This window comes from Serinus canaria, chromosome 21 (genome assembly GCF_022539315.1).
Source record: "Serinus canaria isolate serCan28SL12 chromosome 21, serCan2020, whole genome shotgun sequence".
Lineage (NCBI taxonomy): Eukaryota > Metazoa > Chordata > Aves > Passeriformes > Fringillidae > Serinus > Serinus canaria.
The window spans coordinates 6,789,331-6,810,240 of record NC_066334.1 but is presented as its reverse complement, the minus strand read 5'-3'; the positions used below and the strand labels follow the sequence as shown (position 1 = coordinate 6,810,240).

At 53.8% G+C, this 20,910-nt stretch overlaps 1 protein-coding gene across 9 annotated transcripts in view; it reads left to right on the top strand.

The window, feature by feature from the left end:
* Positions 1-20,910, top strand: part of SAMD11 (sterile alpha motif domain containing 11) — a 72,451-nt gene that overhangs the window by 10,065 nt on the left and 41,476 nt on the right. For all 9 annotated transcript variants that reach the window (XM_050982395.1, XM_050982393.1, XM_050982392.1 and 6 more), the window contains 2 exons: positions 8,809-8,987; positions 12,215-12,265. In XM_050982395.1, the coding sequence (XP_050838352.1) occupies positions 8,809-8,987; positions 12,215-12,265 (230 nt within the window). The remainder of the gene's footprint in view (positions 1-8,808; positions 8,988-12,214; positions 12,266-20,910) is intronic.

The following is a 20,910-nucleotide window of genomic DNA, read 5'->3' as shown; positions in this document are numbered from 1 at the left end:
CCCCTGCCCAGCTGTGCCCAGCAGGCTCAGCGCCCCTGCCCAGCTGTGCCCCCCCAGGCTCAGAGCCCCCTGCCCAGCTGTGCCCCCACAGCAGCTCCTGCTCCCTGCCCAGCTGTGCCCAGCCAGGCTCAGAGCTCCCTGCCCAGCTGTGCCCACCCAGGCTCAGAGCCCCCTGCCCAGCTGTGCCCAGCCAGGCTCAGAGCCCCCTGCCCAGCTGTGCCCAGCCAGGCTCAGAGCCCCCTGCCCAGCTGTGCCCACCCAGGCTCAGAGCCCCCTGCCCAGCTGTGCCCCGCCAGGCTCAGAGCCCCCTGCCCAGCTGGTTGCCCCCCCAGGCTCAGAGCCCCCTGCCCAGCTGTGCCCCCAGGCTCACTGCCCCCGGCCCAGCTGTGCCCAGCCAGGCTCAGAGCCCCCTGCCCAGCTGTGCCCCCCCAGGCTCAGAGCCCCCTGCCCAGCTGTGCCCACCCAGGCTCAGAGCCCCCTGCCCAGCTGTGCCCACCCAGGCTCAGAGCCCCCTGCCCAGCTGTGCCGGCTCCTGCTCCCTGCCCAGCTGTGCCCAGCCAGGCTCAGAGCCCCCTGCCCAGCTGTGCCCAGCCAGGCTCAGAGCTCCCTGCCAGCCCAGCCCTGCCCGATCCTCTCCTGGTCCTGGCAGAGGTGCCACGGCCGGGATGGAGCTGCTGCTGCTGCTGCTGCTGCTGCCGGGTTGCCAGGGCAACCAGAGATGGCCCCTGAAGACAGGAAAGGGCAAACATTCCTCTCTGCTACAGTGGGAGCATCAGTGATTGAATGAGATTAGATGGAATTAGATAATCCTGGAATTCTCAGTGATTTGACGCCAGGCCTTTATTAAATAAGTAAAAGTACCAGCCCTTATAATAAAAATGAATTCTTTCAGATCAATAACTTTCCCTGCTGCTCCTCACAGCTGTGATTCTTGAGATCTCTTTTTCTGGGGCACGGGGTGAGCCACACAAACCTGCCTTTTTTTAATTTTTTTTTTTTTTTTGCCTCTCCCAGAGGGGACAAATAATATCAATTCCTCTTTTATTTCCCCCTTGTGATTCACCCACTTAACCCTAAGGTGCCCTGGCAGAGGGAGGCACTGCAGGGTTCTTCAGGGATGATTCAGTGCCCTGGAATTTACAGCTCTGGGGTGGCTTCAGCACTGCCCACCATCACTCTTAGCTATTCAGTGTTGGAGAGTTAAAGACAATGAAAATACGTGAAAATGGAAAAATATAAAATATGTATGGAAAAATACATGAAAATAGGAAAATACGAAAATACATGAAAATAGGAAAATACGAAAATACATGAAAATACATGAAAATATGAAAATACATGAAAATACATGAAAAGACAAAAATACATGAAAATAGGAAAATACGAAAATACATGAAATAGGAAAATACAAAAATACATGAAAATACATGAAAATACAAAAATACATGAAAATACGAAAATTCATGAAAAGATGAAAATACAAAAATACATGAAAAGATGAAAATACAAAAATACATGAAAATACAAAAATACATGAAAATACAAAATACATGAAAATGCAAAAATACATGAAAATATGAAAATACAAAAATATATGAAAATACGAAAATATATGAAAATACGAAAATACATGAAAATACAAAATTCATGAAAATATGAAAATACAAAATTCATGAAAATACAAAAATACATGAAAATATGAAAATACATGAAAATACAAAAGCAACTGGGCAGTTTTTTGCTCTTTGTGGGTTCAGACTCTTGGCACCTGATCCCTGCCTGGCTGCAGAGGGACTGATAACATCGTGCTCACATCTCCAGGGAGTGTGGGTTAAACCTGAGAGCAGAACCTTTGATCACAGCCAGCAGCACTTCCATCAGCCCAGCTCCTGCCTCCCTCTTCATCCTCAGGCTGGCAGGGCTGGCACCAGAATCCTCAGTGCCCCACGGGGCACCCAGCAGAGAATTTGGGCTGTTCTGGTTTCCCTCAGGCTGTGTTGGCCCTTCCAGAGCTGAGGGTTGATTTATTCAGGGTTTTTTGTGGTGCAGCTGCAGCCACCCCTGCTCAGGGTGTTGCAGGGGCCAGTTCAGCTCCCACAGCTCCTCTGCAGAACACTTTTAATTCTGAATTAAAATCCAATTCATTTTCTAATTCCTGCATCAGCAGTGTGATTTCTTTAAACATCCTTGGCTTGAAATTCACGAGCTGCTGGTGCAGCTCTGCACCTGGGCTGGTTTGTATCAGCACTGTGGATCTGGGGTTGGGTTTTTGTGAAGTCTCACCTTGCTGTGATGGATTTCTCAGGCTGAAGTTCAGTTCAGAGTAATCCCACGAGGCTGGGGAGCATTTCTGTCCCCTGGCGTGTGCAGAGGGCAGAAATCATCCTTGCTTTGGGAGGATTTAGTTCTGCCTTTGATGTGTCTGCTGTTGTCTTTAACTCCCTGCAGGACCTGCACAAGTGTGTTTAAAGGATGTTTGAAATGATGGGCTCCAAGTTGCTGTGCTTTTCCTTGAGCTGAAATCTTCCATCCTGGGAGTCATTCTGGTGGTGGGCTGGGACCCCTCCAGCCCCTTCCTGCTTCTCATGGCAGGCTCTGGGAACAGCAGACAAAACTCATTTTTCCCCCCCATTTCATAAGGAAATTCTGAGATGGAGCAAAGTGCAGGAGGGAAGGGCAGAGAGGCTGAGAAATGGATCTGCCCTGGGGCCAGCCCCACCCTCACCAGCGGGAGAGCAGGACCAGCTGCTCATTTTTGGGATCCTGGGATGGTTTGGGTTGGAAGGGACCTTAAAGCCCTGAAATCTCATTCCAGCCCTTGGCAGGGAGCCCTTGCCCAGCCCAGGCTGTCTGAGGCTCAGGCAGGCAGAATTCTCCTGCAGGGCTCTGATCCCACACTCTGGAATTGTGTGCTGTCAGAGCAAACACCTCGCAGAAATCCGAGCACGTTATGCTGGCACTGTTGTCTCAGCAAAAAAAGATATATTGGTTTAACATATTTTCCATTAACAAGCTTTGATTTGCATAAATTATATCACCCTCTGTTAATTTATTATGACTTGTTCGCTTTCCTCTATTTCATTATTTCTCCTGGGGGTTATAAAATTACTGGGATTATTCTGCTTAAGCTTTTTAAGATACAGTCACAGTGCTGTGTTTTCCCACTCACCTTGGGTTTCCCCATTGCTCTGGGGCTCATTAAAACTCGGAGTGAAGTGTCTCAGGAACTTCCCTGGGCAGGAATTCTGCAAGTCTTTGGGAGCAAGGTACCCGAGTTTGGTGACTGAAACCTGAATCACTTTGGAAGTTTCTGTTTGGACACTCCTGCTTCACTCTGGAATGAGAGGGATTTCATGGCCCTGCTGGCTCAGAGCTGGCTTTCCCTCCCAGAGCAGAACCAAAACTGTGCCAGGCTGCTGTGGGAAGAGATGAGGGATGGGGGGTTCAGCAGCTCAGGTGGCCCCAGGATTTTCCTGCAGAGCTCTCTGGGAGCTGCTGTGCTGTGGTTTGGAGGTGGTGGCTCCTGCAGGAGGGAGCTGGGATGGAAAACACGCCCAGGTGGGATTTCCCTTTCCCTGTGCCAGCCTCCTGCAGCTCAGGGCTGACCCAGAGCTGCTCAGCAGAGCCCAGGAGGATCAGGAGGAGCTGAGGCTGCTGCAGCTCGGGGGGAATCAGGAGTGCCAGGGTGTCCCTGGTGCAGCTCGTGTTGGGCTGGGCTGTTTTGTTTCCAGAGGCCTGGGAAATCAGCAGGTCCCTGTGAAACTGGGGCTGAGGCTGCTGGGCAGGGGAGCAGGGCCCCGTGGTCTCACAGCTGCCCTGCCCTGCAGCCCCAGCCCAGGTGTGCTCACCTGAGTCCATCCAGGGCCTTTCCAAGCCTCATTCCAGCCTGGGATGCTTGACTGGTGCAGGACAGACTCTGGAGCTGTGTGCTTTTCCTTGCCTTTCTGCACATCTGCTGGGTCTAAAGCAGCTGCAGAGTGGCCAGCAGCAAAAACCCCAATTCTGCAGCAGGTTTTGGTTCAGGAATTCAGGAGCTCTCCAGGTTGTGGGCAGTGTGTCCATGTGGGTTTGTGTGCAGCAGGTGAGGGCTGGGGGTCAGATTCCAGTTCTGGGATTCCCTCAGGCTCTGCTGAGCTGGTCACTGCTGCAGGGCTCTGTCCATGGTGTCAGACCCCAGCTCTGCTTCCCACCCTGGGAATTCCTCAGTGCCAGAGGGGAGAGGCCATTTCCAGGTAAAATGTTCCACCTTCCAAACTTCCCCTCTGTTTTACTCCAATTGACTTTGGTTCTGGTTCCACTCCCATGTGAGATTGGGTTTTTTTCAGAAAACTCTTCCCTCTGGCATTGCTTTTTTTTTCTTTCTTCCCTTCCAGCTTGTTGTTTTTCACTCTTTTGATGAATTATTTACCTCTCTAGCATTACTTTTTTTATATTCTCTTTGTGTTTACCTTCAAAACACACAACTCCCAACACTCCCTGCATCCTCCCGTGCTCCTTGGGAAGCCCCTGCATTTACTGGTCATTCATTTCCCAGTGTTACTTAGAAACACAAATGTAAAATCCTGTGGTGTCACCTGGTGGGGCTCCCAGTGGGCTGAGCCAGCTGGGTGAGTGTTCCTGGTGATTTTTGGGGTCCAGGGGTTTATCCTTGGCAGCTGGGTGAGTGTTCCTGGTGATTTTTGGGAGTGCAGGGGTTGATCCTCTGGGTTTGTTGGTGCTCACAGTGTCTGGGATCTGTGGTTCTGGTGCTGGGAGTGACCCCAGAACACACCTGAGGGCAGGCAGGGTTGTGCTGGGGCCAGGATGAGTCCCCTCAGGTGTGTCCCAGCACCTGTCCCCTCAGGTGTGTCCCAGCACCTGTCCCCTCAGGTGTGTCCCCCCTTCCTGGGGCTCTCAGCACCTGTCCCCTCAGGTGTGTCCCAGCACCTGTCCCCTCAGGTGTGTCCCCCCTTCCTGGGGCTCTCAGCATCCCCAGGGCTGGGCCAGCTCAGTGCCAGGAGCAGGGCAGGGATCCCCCAGCCCAGGGCAGGAGTTTGGGGTTTCCCTCAGCCTGACCCCTCTCCTGCTCAGCTGCCTTCTCCAGCTCTCAGGAGGCCTGGCCAGCAGTTGTTCAGAGTGAGTTAATTTTTTTATTGGATTGAAGTCAGGCTTCGTGGGCTGGAGCCACCCCCGGGCTGGGGAGCTGCAGGACCAGGACTGGCTGCAGATAATTGACTTTCTGTGCTGTGCCACCTCCATCAGATTCACCTGGGAAACCTCCCCTGCTCTGCCTCTCTGGCCCTCACGGGCTCAGCCACCAGGAGCAATTAAATCAAACCTAATTAATTGTGCCCTCCTGGCCCTGCAGCCAGACCAAAAGCAGAATAACTCAGCTCTGGCCCCTGCTCCAGGGCAGTCCCACGGCTGCAGGGACCTCCAGGCTCTGTCCCCACAGCCCTGCCCTCCTTGGTGGGCTGGAGCTGCTGCTGTGCCAACCCTGCAGCTCCTGCCCCAAACCCACAGCAGGGCACCTCAGCCCAGCTGCTTTCCTGGGAGCCTCCCTGGGCACCCTCCTCTTCCTCCAGAATAACAGATCTGGGGGAGAAAAGGGCCTGGCAGGGTGTGCCCAGGGCATGGCATGGGCAGGGATGGGCAGGGATGATGTGCCCAGTCCCCAGGGGTGGCATGGGCAGGGATGTGCCCAGTCCCCAGGGGGTGGCATGGGCAGGGATTTGGCCTCTCCAGCTCTGCCCTCTGTCCCCAGCTCCTTCCCCTGCATTCCTTGGCCTTGTGCCTGCCTGATCCCAGGACTGAATCTCTTTTAAACAATTTATTCCCATTATTCTGTAGAATGCCTTGGTCTGGTACCAATGTTTGCTCCCAGCAGCCACCTCAGGGTAAAAATAAAAGCCCCAAACCCTCCAGCTGTGCTTGGAGCCCTTTGCCATCCATCAGCCAGGGGTCACAGGAACTGCAGCTCAGGTCTCGAAACCTGCAGGAAATCAGTCTTGGTTACACGTGAAATAAAGCAGTCTATGGGGAAAATAACCATAAATGTTCATTATTTGTACAGGAAAATCAATTTGTAGGCCAATTGACCAAATAAAGTAATACAATTTGCTGGGAAATCCCCCAGGTGTGGCAGGCAAATGGCAGAGCAGGGCTGGAGCTGAGCTCTGAGCGGGCTGGGAAAGGAGTGAAACTGCAGGGAAGGGCACAGCCCATCGGGGGAGAGGGAAATCGGCCTCTCTGGTGCTTCTGCATCATTCTGTGTGTGCTGCTGAGGGGGTGGCAGGAGCAGGGGACAGGGACAGGGACAGGGACAGCCCTGGGGGCTGCTCCAGAGGTGCAGCAGAGAGGAGAGGGGAGATGTCTGAAAGCACCCCCAGCCTTGGCTCCTCGCCTCTTCACCTGGGAGGTGGAGCAGGCAAGGAGAGGAAAAAGGGGAAATGGGAAGTTCTGCCTTTGTTCAGGAGCCAGGAGCAGTGCTGTGCTCTCAGCTGGGGTGAGCTGGCTCTGGCTCCCTCAGCAGTGCCCGAGGAGCTGGCATCACCTCTCTGCTCCCCTCTGGGCCCCTCAGGCTGGGAGGGACACCGGTGTTCCATGTGGAACAGGCACAGGACACAAGGAGCAGGACCCTGGGCAGCCCCTGCCAAAGAGGGTCTGAAAACAGGAGGCTCCCAAGGCCTGACAGATTTTCTGTCCTGGACCTGCCTCCCTTCAGAGCCTGAAATTCCAGCTGGCTTTGCCCAGGAGAGCGTGGCTCTTACTTTGTTAACAAATCATCCTTTGAGTTTATAACCCAGAGATTCTGGGTGGGAAATGTTCCCCTCTGCTCCCAGCCCTTGGAATTCTGTTCCCTCAGAGCTCCACAAGGCCACGCTGTCCAGACTGATGGGAAGAGCTGCACCTTCCCTCCTGGGCAGCTTCCTTTGGGCTTCAGAGTTCCACATTGCCCTCAGTTCCAGCAGGACGCAGTTCCTGTGCCCCCACAGCCCATCCTCTGCCCCACACAACCAGGGTGAACCCCAGGAGGAGGATCAGGGGCAGGGGCAGGGCAGGGAAGGTGCTGGGGTGGTTTCTGGAGCAGGAGCCCCAGGAGCTCCAGGGACTTGCTTGGGATTTCTCAGGGAAATTGTGCTCAAGGGGGTTTTCTTTTCTTTTGAGGGTAAAACAGCTCAAATAGGAGCTGGGCTCTGCTGTCCCCTGGTCCCACCTGAGCCCCATTTCTGTCCTTCTGTCCTCCTCGAGGCACTGCCAGGGCCTGTAGAGCCCTCCCATGGCACAGGGAGGGATGTGACAGTGCCCAGAAGCTGGGGGGTTCCCCTGCTCTGTCCTGGCTCCTCCAGCAGCTCTGCCCTGCAGAGAGCCTGACTGGCTTTCCCAGGAATTCTTCTGCCTTTTGCCAGGTTTATTTGGAAAGTTGAAATCAGATTTTTTTTTTCCCCAGAGGAAAAAACATATTATTAATTATTTATCATTTATTTAATATTTATATTATTATTTGTGTTATTATTTATTAATTACTGGCTGCTGCCCCCCTCTCCCTCCTGGCCTGGGCCATCCCTGCTGTGCTGGAGCAGTTCCAGGTGACACTGGTGTCCCTGGCAGGGGATGATGGAGGGTGAACCTGGCAGTGCCCAGGGCACAGGGCTGGCAGGGGATGCCCTGGGAGCTGTTTATTCGTGTGCCCATCGCTCACCCTGGCCAGAGGGGGATGAGAGCCTGGCCAGCCCCTCCTGCCCATGAACTCTGCTGGGATGGAGAGCCCAGGGCTGGGTTTGCCCCTGGAGCAGAGGGCTGGGAGCACTCTGGGCTAATGAAGGCCCAGGGGACAGGGCAGGATTATCCTGGCCCTCCTGAGGTGTTGACACTAATCAGAGCTGAAGGTGAGTGCAGACTCTGCCAGCTCTCCTGCAGGGGATGTGTGTCCCCACCGCTGCCTCGTGCCCTAATTAAAGCCATTCCCCCAGGTCTGGGACTGGGAAAAGCAAAGAAAAATATCCCAGGCTCTCTGAACCTCCCCCTTCCTCTGCCCTATCTTTATTATCAATAAAAAGAGGGAGAAAATGCTGTCTGGGCTTGAGGATTTCCTTCACATATGGAAGAGATTTAGAATTCTCCTGCTCCCAAAGCTCCCCCAGCATTCCCTGCCTGCTCCCAGTGTTTCCCAGCCTTACCTGTGAACAGGGGCTGCTTTCTCCTGCAGGTTTTTATCCAGCAGTTGTTATTTTTGAGGTTGGATCACAGGCATGGGAATCACCTTGCAAACAGCTTTGATATTTTCACCTGGGAGGAAACTCTTGGCCTTGCTGGGTTCCTGTCCCAGTTCCACTGGGACTTGGATTAAAACTAAAATCCATTTCCAGTGGATTTTCTTGGCTGAAGGGGCAGTTCTGAGGGGCAGTGGCAGTGCAGCTCCCTGGTCTGCAGGGTGTTTCCCTTTCCAGCCTGGCTCAGGAATTCCCTGGGCTGCTGGCAAGGCTTTGATTGAGTGGTGATGTGGAATTATTTGGTGGGAAGTGTTTGGAGGCAGAGATTGGAGCCTGACTGTGCTGCCTCCCTCCTTTCCTCTGGGTGAGGATGAGGTGCAGGCTGGGGATGAAGGGCTGGGAGAGGCTGGAAGTGCAGGGCTTGGTCACAGCTGGAGAAACCACAAACAGAAGAGCCTGAGCTGCAGAGGGACAGAGTGTGAGCCACGTGTGACAGCTGTGCCTTGTCAAGAAGAGCTTCCTGACAGAGATAAACAAGTTTTTGTTTGGTGCTGGTGGAAATACTGAGGTTCCTCACCAAACCCTGGTTTTTATTCTCTCTCCCTCTCCCTGGCAGAACCGGGGCCGCCTGGCAGAGAAGAGGAGCATCCCCCTGCCCCCCAGCAGGGTCCCCAAGAAGGAGCTGGGCCCCCTCCTCTCCCCCAGCGAGGACAGCCAGGACAGCGACAGGAGCAATGGGCAGCAGCCCCAGGTGAAGCAGGAGGAGGATCTGCACATCAGTATCATGAAAAGAAGGTACCTGCAGGCAGGGCTGGGGGGGCATGGGTACAGGAGCCTGGGCAGAGCCAGCCCTGCCCCAGGGAATCACCCCCAGGGCTGGCATTGCCCTGCCAGGGGCACTGGAGTCACCCCCAGGACTGGCATCCCCCTGCCAGGGGCACTGGAGTCACCCCCAGGGCTGGCATTGCCCTGCCAGGGGCACTGGAGTCACCCCCAGGGCTGGCATTGCCCTGCCAGGGGCACTGGAGTCACCCCCAGGGCTGGCATTGCCCTGCCAGGGGCACTGGAGTCACCCCCAGGGCTGGCATTGCCCTGCCAGGGGCACTGGAGTCACCCCCAGGGCTGGCATCCCCCTGGGAGGGGCACTGATTGCAAAGTGTGGGGTTTGGGTTTGGTTACAAGGTCTGGGGTTCTGTGTTCTGTGTTTGGTTCCAAGTGTCAGAGCATCCTGAGAGCCTCCAGGAGCAGGGCAGCAGTGATGGAGCTGCAGCAGGGAGGAGGAGCTGCTTGATTTTAGTCCTGTTCTTCTCAGAGCCGTGGAAATTCCTCCTGGGATTGTGCAGTCCTAGAGGAGGAGGAGAAGGGATGGCCTTGAGTGAGGGCTGAGCCTCACCTGGGCTCTCCTGGGAGGCCTCAGTGCCCTCAATATTCAGCTCCAGAATTCCAGATTCTCTCCTGGGAGGCCTCAGTGCCCTCAGTGTTCAGCTCCAGAATTCCAGATTCTCTCCTGGGAGGCCTCAATGCCCTCAATATTCAGCTCCAGAGTTCCAGGTGCTGCCAGCCCTCTGGAGGAGCAGGAATTTCAGCGGATCTGTGAGCCCAGAGAGCACAGCCCCTGTGCAGAGCCAGTCAGCCCCTCTGGGCTGTCACCTCCCCGTGATGCACAGCAGGGCTCAGCTCCTGAGACAGCCCTGTAAAACCAGAGCAGAGGCAGCTGAAGGCTGTAATTGCTTCTCTGGGTGTTTTATGTGCTCCTTGGCTGGCAGCAGGAGCTGTTTCCCAGCTCAGACAGATGCTGGTACCCTCAGCAGCTGAGGGAAGGAGCAGCCAGCTCTGCCCATAAAGCCTCCTGTAATTAATTTTATCATTGCAGCTGCCCAGGGGTGCTGCTGGAAATGGAAAGGGGTTTGGGGATGCTCCTGGGCTGCTCAGGAGCTCAGGGAACCCTCCCAGTGAGCTTTGGTGAGCTGCCCTGCTCCTCCTGCCCCTTCAATTGTGCTTCTAATGCTGCAGAGTTCGTGCTGGATGGTCTCATTAGGGGGGAGAACAACGTGATAATGTCATTGATAGTGCTGGGCCCCCCAAACACGCCCTGCCCTTATCCCAAATCTTTAATTACTGTAATTGCTTTGCCTTGTTTGTTAGGAAATGAAGGGGGAATGTCTGGCAGTGCCAGCAGTGATCCCCAGCCTGCAGGGATCACTGTGCTCTCTGCAGTCCCTGCCTTTGGTTCAGTTTTATTTCCCTGGGGGGGGGCACAGTCCCAGCAGTGATCCCCAGCCTGCAGGGATCACTGTGCTCTCTGCAGTGGGTGCCTTTGGTTCAGTTTTATTTCCCTGGGGGGGCACAGTCCCAGCAGTGATCCCCAGCCTGCAGGGATCACTGTGCTCTCTGCAGTGGGTGCCTTTGGTTCAGTTTTATTTCCCTGGGGGGGCACAGTCCCAGCAGTGATCCCCAGCCTGCAGGGATCACTGTGCTCTCTGCAGTCTGTGCCTTTGGTTCAGTTTTATTTCCCTGGGGGGGCACAGTCCCAGCAGTGATCCCCAGCCTGCAGGGATCACTGTGCTCTCTGCAGTCCCTGCCTTTGGTTCAGTTTTATTTCCCGGGGGGAGCACAGTCCCAGCAGTGATCCCCAGCCTGCAGGGATCACTGTGCTCTCTGCAGTCCCTGCCTTTGGTTCAGTTTTATTTCCCTGGGGGGGGAGCACAGTCCCAGCAGTGATCCCCAGCCTGCAGGGATCACTGTGCTCTCTGCAGTGGGTGCCTTTGGTTCAGTTTTATTTCCCTGGGGGGGGCACAGTCCCAGCAGTGATCCCCAGCCTGCAGGGATCACTGTGCTCTCTGCAGTGGGTGCCTTTGGTTCAGTTTTATTTCCCTGGGGGGAGCACAGTCCCAGCAGTGATCCCCAGCCTGCAGGGATCACTGTGCTCTCTGCAGTGGGTGCCTTTGGTTCAGTTTTATTTCCCTGGGGGAGCACAGTCCCAGCAGTGATCCCCAGCCTGCAGGGATCACTGTGCTCTCTGCAGTCTCTCATCCTCTCCCTGGGGGGAGCAGGATGCTCCCAGCTGGGTTCAGCTCTCCCACATTTTGTGTCCTTGTCCTTTCCTTCCCTGGGATCTGTGCTGCAGTGGGGGGGGGGGGGGGGGGGCAGAATTCTCTGAGGGCAGGAACTGGGGAAAACAGGAATTCAGTGCCCAGGGAACATCTGCTCCCAGCCCCAGCATCCCTGAGCCTTCATCCCTCCGAGAGGGGAACCCAGGGGTCTCCTGCCCCACTGGGGGGAGACCAGGCACCTCAGCTGCTCCAGTGGGCAGCAGTGACCCCTCCTGCTGGCTTGGGGACATCAGCAGTGACCCCTCCTGCTGGCCTGGGGACATCAGCAGTGACCCCTCCTGCTGGCCTGGGGACAGCAGCAGTGACCTGGATTGTTCCAGGGCCCAAAGGAGGGAAATGGTGCAGCCCCCATCCCTGGGAGTGCTCCAGGAAGGAGTGCATGTGGCACTGGGGACAGTGCCTGTGGCATTGGGGACATGCTGCATGCCTCAGGATTGTCCCAGAGCCCAAAGGAGGGCAGAGAGAATTTCCCAGTGCTGAGCAGCTTCAGGGTCCAGCTGTGGACATAGAGCTCCAAAGTGGGGCTGGACAAGGCTGGAATTGGGGCAGGAATTGGGGCTGGACAGAGCAGGAATTGGGGCTGGAATTAGAATTGGACAGGGCAGGAATTGAGGCTGGACAGGGCTGGAATTGGGACTGGAATTGGGGCTGGACAAGGCAGGAATTGGGACTGGAATTGGGGCTGGACAAGGCAGGAATTGGGGCTGGAAGTGGGGCTGGACAAGGCAGGAATTGGGGCTGGAATTGGGGCAGGAATTGGGGCTGGAAGGCAGGAACTGGGGCTGGGCAAGGCAGGAGCTGGGGCTGGGGGGCTCTGGGGGTCCCCGGGGTGGAGCAGGGCTCAGGGGCAGGAGATGAGTGCTCAGCCCTGCCTCTGACCTCTGTTGTGTGTTTGTTTGTTTGTTGCAGGATTCACACCCACTGGGATCTGAACATCTCCTTCCGAGAGACCTCTTGCAGGTACCACCTTTGGGCCCCTCTCTGTGTGGCAGGCTGAGAGTTTCTGATTTGTTCCTGGGTGCTGATGGATGTAAATGAACATTTCTGGCAGTTCTGGGTTTGTTTTTTCCTCCTCCCTTTGTTCCTCATCCTCCCCTTCCCACACACCCTCTCTTTTGTTGTTATTTTGGGGAAAGTTGTGGGGTAAACAGTCCCTTTGACATTGGAAGGGAGAATTGATGAGGCTTCTAAAGAAAGCCCAATTTTGCTGTGTTTACTCTGGTCCCAAGAAGGTGGAAATTCACAAATTGAAGCTCTCCAGTTGCAAACTGAATATTCCTCTGTGACCCCTGACATCCTGGGCGTGGTGCATTATCTTCATGTGCTGCCAGCAGTCACAAACTCTTCTCATCCTTTAAAAATCCACAAATTTGCACTGAAACCTGGCATTTTGAAAGGTCTCTTTTATTCTGGATTTCCAGATCAGGATGCAGCCCTTGAGTTGCTGGAAACTGCTCAGTTTTTAGAATGGGAACAATAAATCTGAGCAGCTGGGAAACTTCTCAGGGAGGAGAAAACAGAGCAGGAGGAGGCAGGGTGGGGGTCTGGGGGTGCTCCCTCCACTCCTGGCTGCTGGGGAAATCAGGATCTGCTCCCTGGGATCTGCCAGGGAGAAACTGGAGTTTTGCTAAAAGGGTTTTGTTGTGTGAGCCTGTTCAGTTAGAGATGGAAAAAAGGGAAATTATTGCCACAGATGGAGCAGAGACATGGAGAGGGAATCCAACCCTGGCCATGGGAATGAAGGTGGGAAATCCACGTGGACTCACCCTCCAGCAGGGAGCAGTGAGGGCAGAGGAATTCTCTGGTATTTAAGTGAGCACAGGCTGTGGCTCTGAGCCACAAACCCCCCCAATTCCTGAATTTTCCAGCGTTAGGAGCACAAGCCCCAGCCCACAGTGAGCACAGGGAGCTCAGCAGCCACAAAACCAGGTTTTTGAAAGGCAGCCCTTAGAATGCAAACCCTGGCTGGCTGCTCTGAGCTGTGGGGATCTCAGATACAAAAGGATGGATTCCTTCCAGGCAGAGCCTTTCCTGCCTAATTTCAGCCCAGAGCAGAGTTTTATGGCTGTTATAAACTCCTGAAAGGCAGAGGTTTGGGATGGAAGTGCTGACAGTGCCTTAATTAATGGCCCTGTGAGCAAAGATTCTGCACAATGGCAGCTGAGGGTGCCAACACCTTTGGAAATTAGAATCCCTGACTTAAAAAAATAATTCGGAGCTTGCAGTGCGTGGAATAAAATAATGGTCTGATTTTTATGTCAAATGCATTTCCTGGTCTTCCTCAGCCTGACTGTTCCCTTCAGTTTAGCTCTGTCCTGGGAGGAACCTCAGTAATTCCCCCAGGGAACAGAAGTTTTGCTTTTCCTGAGGAGTCCAGCTGTCAAAAGCTGCCCATCCAGCCCATTTAGAAGGGAAAAAAACCTGGTTATGCTGAGTGGCAGAGGAAGGATTTTGGGTTTTCTGTATTGGAGCAGCCCAATTTTCTGTATTTGCCAGCACCCAGCCCTGTGGAGCAGATTTCAGTTCCAGCAGGGCTGGCAGAAAGGTTCAGGTGCTGTCACAGACCTGCCCTGCTGGGTGTGCAGCTGCTGAAGGGGAATGGAACAGGGCAGGCAAGAGGAAAAAGGACATAAATCAGCCTGGGGGGAGGAGGAGGTGAAAAACACCTGGGAGAGGAGATGGGAGAAGCAAAGAGAATGGGAAATGCAGTGATTTAGTCCTTGCTTTGGAAAGGAGAGCAGGGAGGATTGAAAAGCAGCTCTGGGTGGAGGTGTCAAGGCTGCTCCTGACTCAGCAGAGCTCTGCTGGGTGACACAGGTGACACAGGTGACACTGTCAGTGGCACAGCACTGCTGCTCTGCCCTGCCAGCACTGACACAGCATCCCTCTGGGGCTGCCTGCTTTCCTTTTTTTCCTTCCCCTAGTAAGGCTCTCCTTTCTCATCTCTGAGAGCTGAGAGGGAGACTGGAAGGTCAGGGGGAGTTTTCAGCAGCTGGGGGCTGAGGTGAGCCCTGGGCAGGGCACAGGGACAGTGTCCCCTGACAGGGACCTGCCTGTGCCCTCTGGCCAAGCTGGGGCTGAGCTGAACAAGTTGAGTTTTGGCCATCAGGTGAAGTCAGGGAAGAGGAGACTGGGGGATCCCAGCTCTGCAGAGCTGTTCCCCAACCCTGGGGGACACTTTGGTTCCTGACTCTGTGGAAGACTTCACAAGTCCCCAGTGAGACACCACAGATGTGTCAGCCATGGCAGGAAAAGGACTTGATTTAGGATATTTATTTAATAGGATATTTAAAGGATAGTTCTTTACCATGAGGCTGAATTCAGCCCATCCAGCTCCTTCCTGCCCAGGGAAATTCTTCAATCCCCCTCCTGGGTTTTTGGGAATCAGGCACAGCAGAGGTACCTGAGTGGCTTCTCCCTTTCCTACAGGGATAAGGCCAAACAAGGGGAAAATCTGGAGTGATGAAAAGTATGACTTAATCTGAATTAATTACGTCCTCATCATTTCATTAGCAGCACTCTCTGCTCTTGCACTCATTCCCAGGAAGATTTGTCTGGCTGCAGGGATGGGGTAGGGAAAGGAGAGCATTTATGGCCTAGCAGGGATTCAGGTGCTGAAGGGGAATGGGAGCTGATAAACCAGTTCTAACTTGCATTTAAAGCTAAAACTGCATTTCAGATAAAGGTGGGAAAAGCTGCAGATTCCTGCAAGGAAAGGGGAAAGTTTATTAAGAGTAATTCTGGCCATGTTTATCCCCTCTGTGCTGAAATTTTTGGTACATGGGAGGGGGGGAATGGACTTTTTGTAGGGTATCCTGAAGGATTTGGGATCACCTGAGCATCTGAAGGCCACAGCCAGCCTTGGGAAGAATTCCTGGTACCTTTCAGCTGACATAATCCTCAAAGAAAGAGCCAATCCACAGAAAAGGACAAACCTGCTTTGGGGTCCAGACTTGCAGGGCTGGAGCTGGAGATTTTCTGTGCCCCCTCCTCACAGCCCTGTGGGCTTGGGGTGCTTTGGAGTGTCCTGGGTGCTGGGAGGGACTCCTGTGGATCCTCCCTCCCCTCCTGCCCAGCACCAATTAAAGCTGCTTATTTCATTTTCCTTTTTTTCCCCTTATTTTATTCCACGCATTGCATTATTTTAATATTCCTTTAATATTTCATCAGCTGCCCTTGGAGAGTGGAGAAAATGAGGAGAATTGGGGTGTTCAGAGAGCCCTGAGCCCCAGCAGCTGTGCCAGCCCCACATCCCTGTCCCTGCTGAGCAAAGATCTCCTGTGTGTCCCTGGCAGGTCCCAACTCAGGGATCCCTCTCCTCCCCTCTCTGGGTGCTCTAATTCAGCTTTTTTTTATTTATGAGCTTGCAGAGAGCTGAATGACAAAGCAGGCTTACAGCAAAAACATCTTCATACTTATTTCCACCTTATTTTGGAGTTGCCAGCCCTACTGATCATTTTTATGAACTGTCATGAGCATTAATGAAATTTTATGGGCATTTTGCTGGGGACATTGCAGGATGATTAATTTGTTTTTCCAGGCTCGGGCTGCAGGGAGATTTAGGGCTGTGCTGCCCATGGGGAGGGGTGGGATTGTCAGGCCTCTCTGCTCCCTCCACTTGGGAAAACTCCCAAGTGCCTCCTCTTTTCCTCTTATTTCCCCTTCCCTGCCTTGGGGCAGCTCCCTGGGGAATTGTTCTCTGCCAGGGCTCTGGACAGGGGGTGACCCACAGGGTTTTGGGGTCACCTTTTGTGGTCAAGTGGTAAAGTTTTAAAAGTTGCCCTAAAGGCCGAGCAAGAAAAATAGAATACAAATACAATATTATATATAATAATAGTAATAACAATAACAACAATATAATGCAAATATTGAATAATATAATATATAATAATGCACAATAGACAATGTAATATAATACATAATATACATAGCATAATATAAAACATACTGTACATAATATAACACATATGCATAATATAATACATATGTATAATATAATAACACACAATAAATAATAATATATTTATATTATATACTTGTATTTAACAATGTAATATATATTTAATATATAATTATACAAGAAATATAATCATGCAATATGTAATATATAACAATATAATATATAATACAGTATGATGATATATAATAGTACAATATAATATATAATTATATACAATGTAATATAAAAATATAAATATCAAATATGTTTATATGATAAATATAAATATACAAATATACATGAAATAGATACATATAAATATAAAATACATACATATAAATATATAATATAATCATATATGTATATACATATAAATACATATATACATGTATGTCTACACATATAAAATATATAAATAAATATAAATATAAATACACACAAATAACAATAGCAGTAAGAGGTGGCCCAGTGGTGGCTTTCCCTGAGCTGTGCCCCACCCTGCCGTGTCCCCTTGACCCCAATCCCAGCCCTGGTGCCCCTGGGGTGGCTTTGGGGCTCTGGCCAAGGTGACCAAGGCCAGGAGGGGCTGTGGGGCTGAGCCGAGGCTTTCCCTGATCCCAGCCCTGCCTCTGCTGACTCAGTGAGCCTGGCTTAGTGCTGCCCAGGGACACTGACCTTGCCCCAGAGGCCAGGCCAGGGCACAGCCAGGGACAGTCCTGCTATGGCTGGGAGAGAGGGATTGCTCAGGATGCCCTGCCCAGGCTGCTCCTGCCTCTGCTGGGCTGCAGGCTGGCCAGTCCTTCACTGCTTGGTGCCCTGGGTCTCAGGGGACTCAGAGCTTGTGGGGTTTTTTTAAATATTTAATATTTTTTTTAAAAATTAAATTTAAAATTTAAATTAATTCAATTTTTTAATTAAATTTAAAATTTAATTTAAATTAATTTTATTTTTCTTTTTTAATTTGTTTAGGAAGCTTTGTGCTCTAGTAAGGAAGAAGCTGAGGGGATTCATCAGCTCCTGGGAATAAACATGGATTTATTCCCTGAGCACTGGATTTGGCCTGGTCAGGGTTGGGATGGGGTGTCTGTTCCTGCACAGCAGGGACACAGCTCACACCTTTATCCCCTCTGAGCTGCCACCATTAACTGGGAGCACCAGGGGCTGATTTTCTGAGAGTGCTGAGCAGGAGGTCAGGGCAGGGGGACAGAGCAGTCCCTGCTGGGGCTTAGAGATCAATGAGTGTGTGCAGGAATGCCCGGGGGGCTGGGCACTGCAGCTGCAGGGACGAGCAGTGACACTGTGCAGTCTCCTCTGGGGCTGCAGCAGGAATTGCTCCTGCAGCTCTTCCTGCTCCTTGTACAGCCCCCAGATTCACCAAATCGAGGTTATTTTGGGGTTTTTTCCACTGGAGTGCTGATGTTTCTTTGGAAATCAGTTATTAGAGTGTTTTTTTAATGCTGACTAGAAGATCTGAGCCCCCTTGAGTGCTGGCCCAGCCCTGCCAGCCCCAGCGGTGCTGTTCCATCAGGGCTGGAATGATGCAACAGCATTTATGGACCACTCTGGGTTCTCCTTTAATGGCTCCCACAAAGAGCTCATGGTTCCCTCCCCAGGGCCTGATTTACATCCCTCCCACCCTGGGCTCTGGGCAGCCCTGAGGCACAGAGACCTCTGCTGAATCCTGGCTCCCTCCAGGGTCACCAGGGCCAGCCCCAGCCCTGCCAGGGCCAGCAGTGCCCAGGGTGTCCCCAGGGCCAGCAGTGCCCAGAGTGTCCCCAAGGCCAGCAGTGCCCAGGGTGTCCCCAGGGCCAGCAGTGCCCATGTCCCCAGGGCCAGCAGTGCCCAGGGTGTCCCCAGGGCCAGCAGTGCCCATGTCCCCAAGGCCAGCAGTGCCCAGGGTGTCCCCAGGGCCAGCAGTGCCCAGGGTGTCCCCAAGGCCAGCAGTGCCCAAGGTGTCCCCAAGGCCAGCAGTGCCCAGAGTGTCCCCAGGGCCAGCAGTGCCCATGTCCCCAGGGCCAGCAGTGCCCATGTCCCCAGGGCCAGCAGTGCCCAGGGTGTCCCCAGGGCCACCTCCCCATGGCTCCTGTGCCCTGCCTGCTGGGCACTCCAGCTCTGCCCTGGGCAGCCTGGCCTTAGGGCTTTATTCCCTTGTTTTGGGAGGGAAATGTTCCCTGAGATCCCATCCAGTCCTCCCCTGGTGCAGCTCAGGGCTGTTTCCTCCAGCAGCCTAGGACGCTGCTGCTGACAGCAAAACTTGGGGTTTGTGCTGCTGAGAGCAGCAGAGGAAAAACCCCTCGTGTTTCTGCAGTTTCTGGGGATTTTTCATCTCCTTGGAGCTTCTCTGCCCTGCTGGTGCCCAGCCTGGCCAGGCAGGGTCAGGGAGGGAGTCACTGCACAGGGAAGGGTCTGAGCCTGCCCCTGTGCAGTGGAACATCCTGGAGCAGCCCTGGGTGCAGCTCCCCCTGCCCTGGTCACTGCCCTGGTGTCTCCTCCCTGCAGCTCTGACATCCCTCCCTCTGCATATTGGATTTTCCCTTTCTTTATTGGAGGGAGGGGCAGAAGGTCGGGGCACTTTTATGGCTGCTGTATTGATCAAATTTAATATAATCCCTGCACTTACTGCCTGCTCCTTAAGGGGATGCAGAGCCAGGGAAATGTATTCTAAAAGAAATGTTTTTCCATTTTATTTCCTTCCTATTTCACTTTCTGAGTCTCTCTTCTCTTCCAGTCTCCTACTTTGCATTCCTTCAGACATTTTTGAGTGTGTTTTCCCAGCTTTGCTCTGATTTGATGGAGTGTTGGGGAAAGTTCCCCACTCTGGTGTGGTGCTGGACCCGTTCCCCACTCCCTCAGCTCTCCTGCAGTTCCTGGATTTATGGAATTCTGTCCCTGCTGGTTTGGGACTCCCTGTGGTTCTGTCCCAGCTCTCTCTGGAGCTGCTCAGGCTGCAGGGCCAGGTGGGCTCTGCTGTCTGCTCCATTCCTGGGCATCCCCAGGGAGCAGAGCCCAGAGCTGCCAGCCCAGAGAGCCCTGGGGCAGAGCAGGGACAGCCTGAGCTCCAGATTTACACCAAGACCTCACTCTGGAGCTCCACATTTACACCAACAGCTCACTGGAGCAGAGCAGGGACAGCCTGGGCTCCAGATTTACACCAACACCTCACTCTGGAGCTGCACATTTACACCAACACCTCACTGGAGCAGAGCAGGGAGAGCCTGAGCTCCACATTTACACCAACAGCTCACTGGAGCAGAGCAGGGAGAGCCTGAGCTCCAGATTTACACCGACACCTCACTCTGGAGCTGCACATTTACACCAACACCTCACTGGAGCAGAGCAAGGAGAGCCTGAGCTCCAGATTTACACCAACACCTCACTCTGGAGCAGAGTAAGGACAGCCTGAGCTCCAGATTAACACCAACAGCTCACTCTGGAGCAGAGCAGGGAGAGCCTGAGCTCCACAGTCACCCCAGCAGCTCACTCTGGAGCAGCCCTGTGGCAGCTGCAGCTGGCTGGCACTCCTCCTCTGCAGGGCACTGCCCTTGCCCTGCCTGGCAGCTCTCTGGAGTGCCCCTGGAGCTCAGGGCAGGGCAAAGCTGGCAGTGCCAGCAGGGTGGGAGACCCTGCCAGGCTCCTTCAGCCTCACCCGTGAGGAGGATGGGGCACTGGGAGCAGCCCCTGCTCTGTCCCCTCCTCACTCGGGCAGAGGGAGCTGCAGGAAGGGCAGGGCAGCCCCTGGTGGGAATGATTTCCATTTTGCCCGAGCTGTCTCCTTCCCCCGTGCAGTCTGTGAGCGGCGCCTGGCTGCCTGTGCTCTGCAGAGCCCTGACACTGATTTATCCTTCGGTTAATTGTCTCCAGCCATTAGTCTGCTCATCCCTCTCCTCGTTAGACATGCACTCGCTGCTAATGGCTGCAAATGAAGCGCATTTGGAAGGCGTTGCTGCCAGCCTGGGTCTGGCTGGGCGGGCCCTGGGGTGGCTGTGACCCTTGGGGACATCTGTCAGCACCTCTGTGCCCGCTGCGGCTCACAGGCCAGCAGCCAAGGGGGGCTGGGGGCTGCCCTGCTCTTCTCATCCCCTCCTGGAGTTACTGCAAACCAGTGTGGGGCTGGGAGGGGCTGGGGTGGGGAATGGGACTGGGCTCTGCCTGGTTCCAGGGGGAAACTGAGGCTGGGGAATGGGACTGGGTTCTGCCTGGCTCCAGGGGGAAACTGAGGCTGGGGAATGGGACTGGGCTCTGCCTGGCTCCAGGGGGAAACTGAGGCTGGGGAATGGGACTGGGCTCTGCCTGGTTCCAGGGGGAAACTGAGGCTGGGGAATGGGACTGGGCTCTGCCTGGCTCCAGGGGGAAACTGAGGCTGGGGAATGGGACTGGGCTCTGCCTGGCTCCAGGGGGAAACTGAGGCTGGGGAATGGGACTGGGCTCTGCCTGGCTCCAGGGGGAAACTGAGGCTGGGGTGTGCCTGTGGCCCCCTGAGCGTGGATTTGCTGATGCACCTTTGCACACCACGATGGATTTTCTTTTAAAGTGTGGAAGGTCTCCTGACAGCACGAGGTTTTGGAGGAAGGAGAGCAGCACTGCTGGTGCTGGTGGGGATGATTCCCTCTCCTGGGCTCTGTTTTCCCTGGATCTCTCTTGGTGTTCTGCCCTCTCTGGGTTTTGA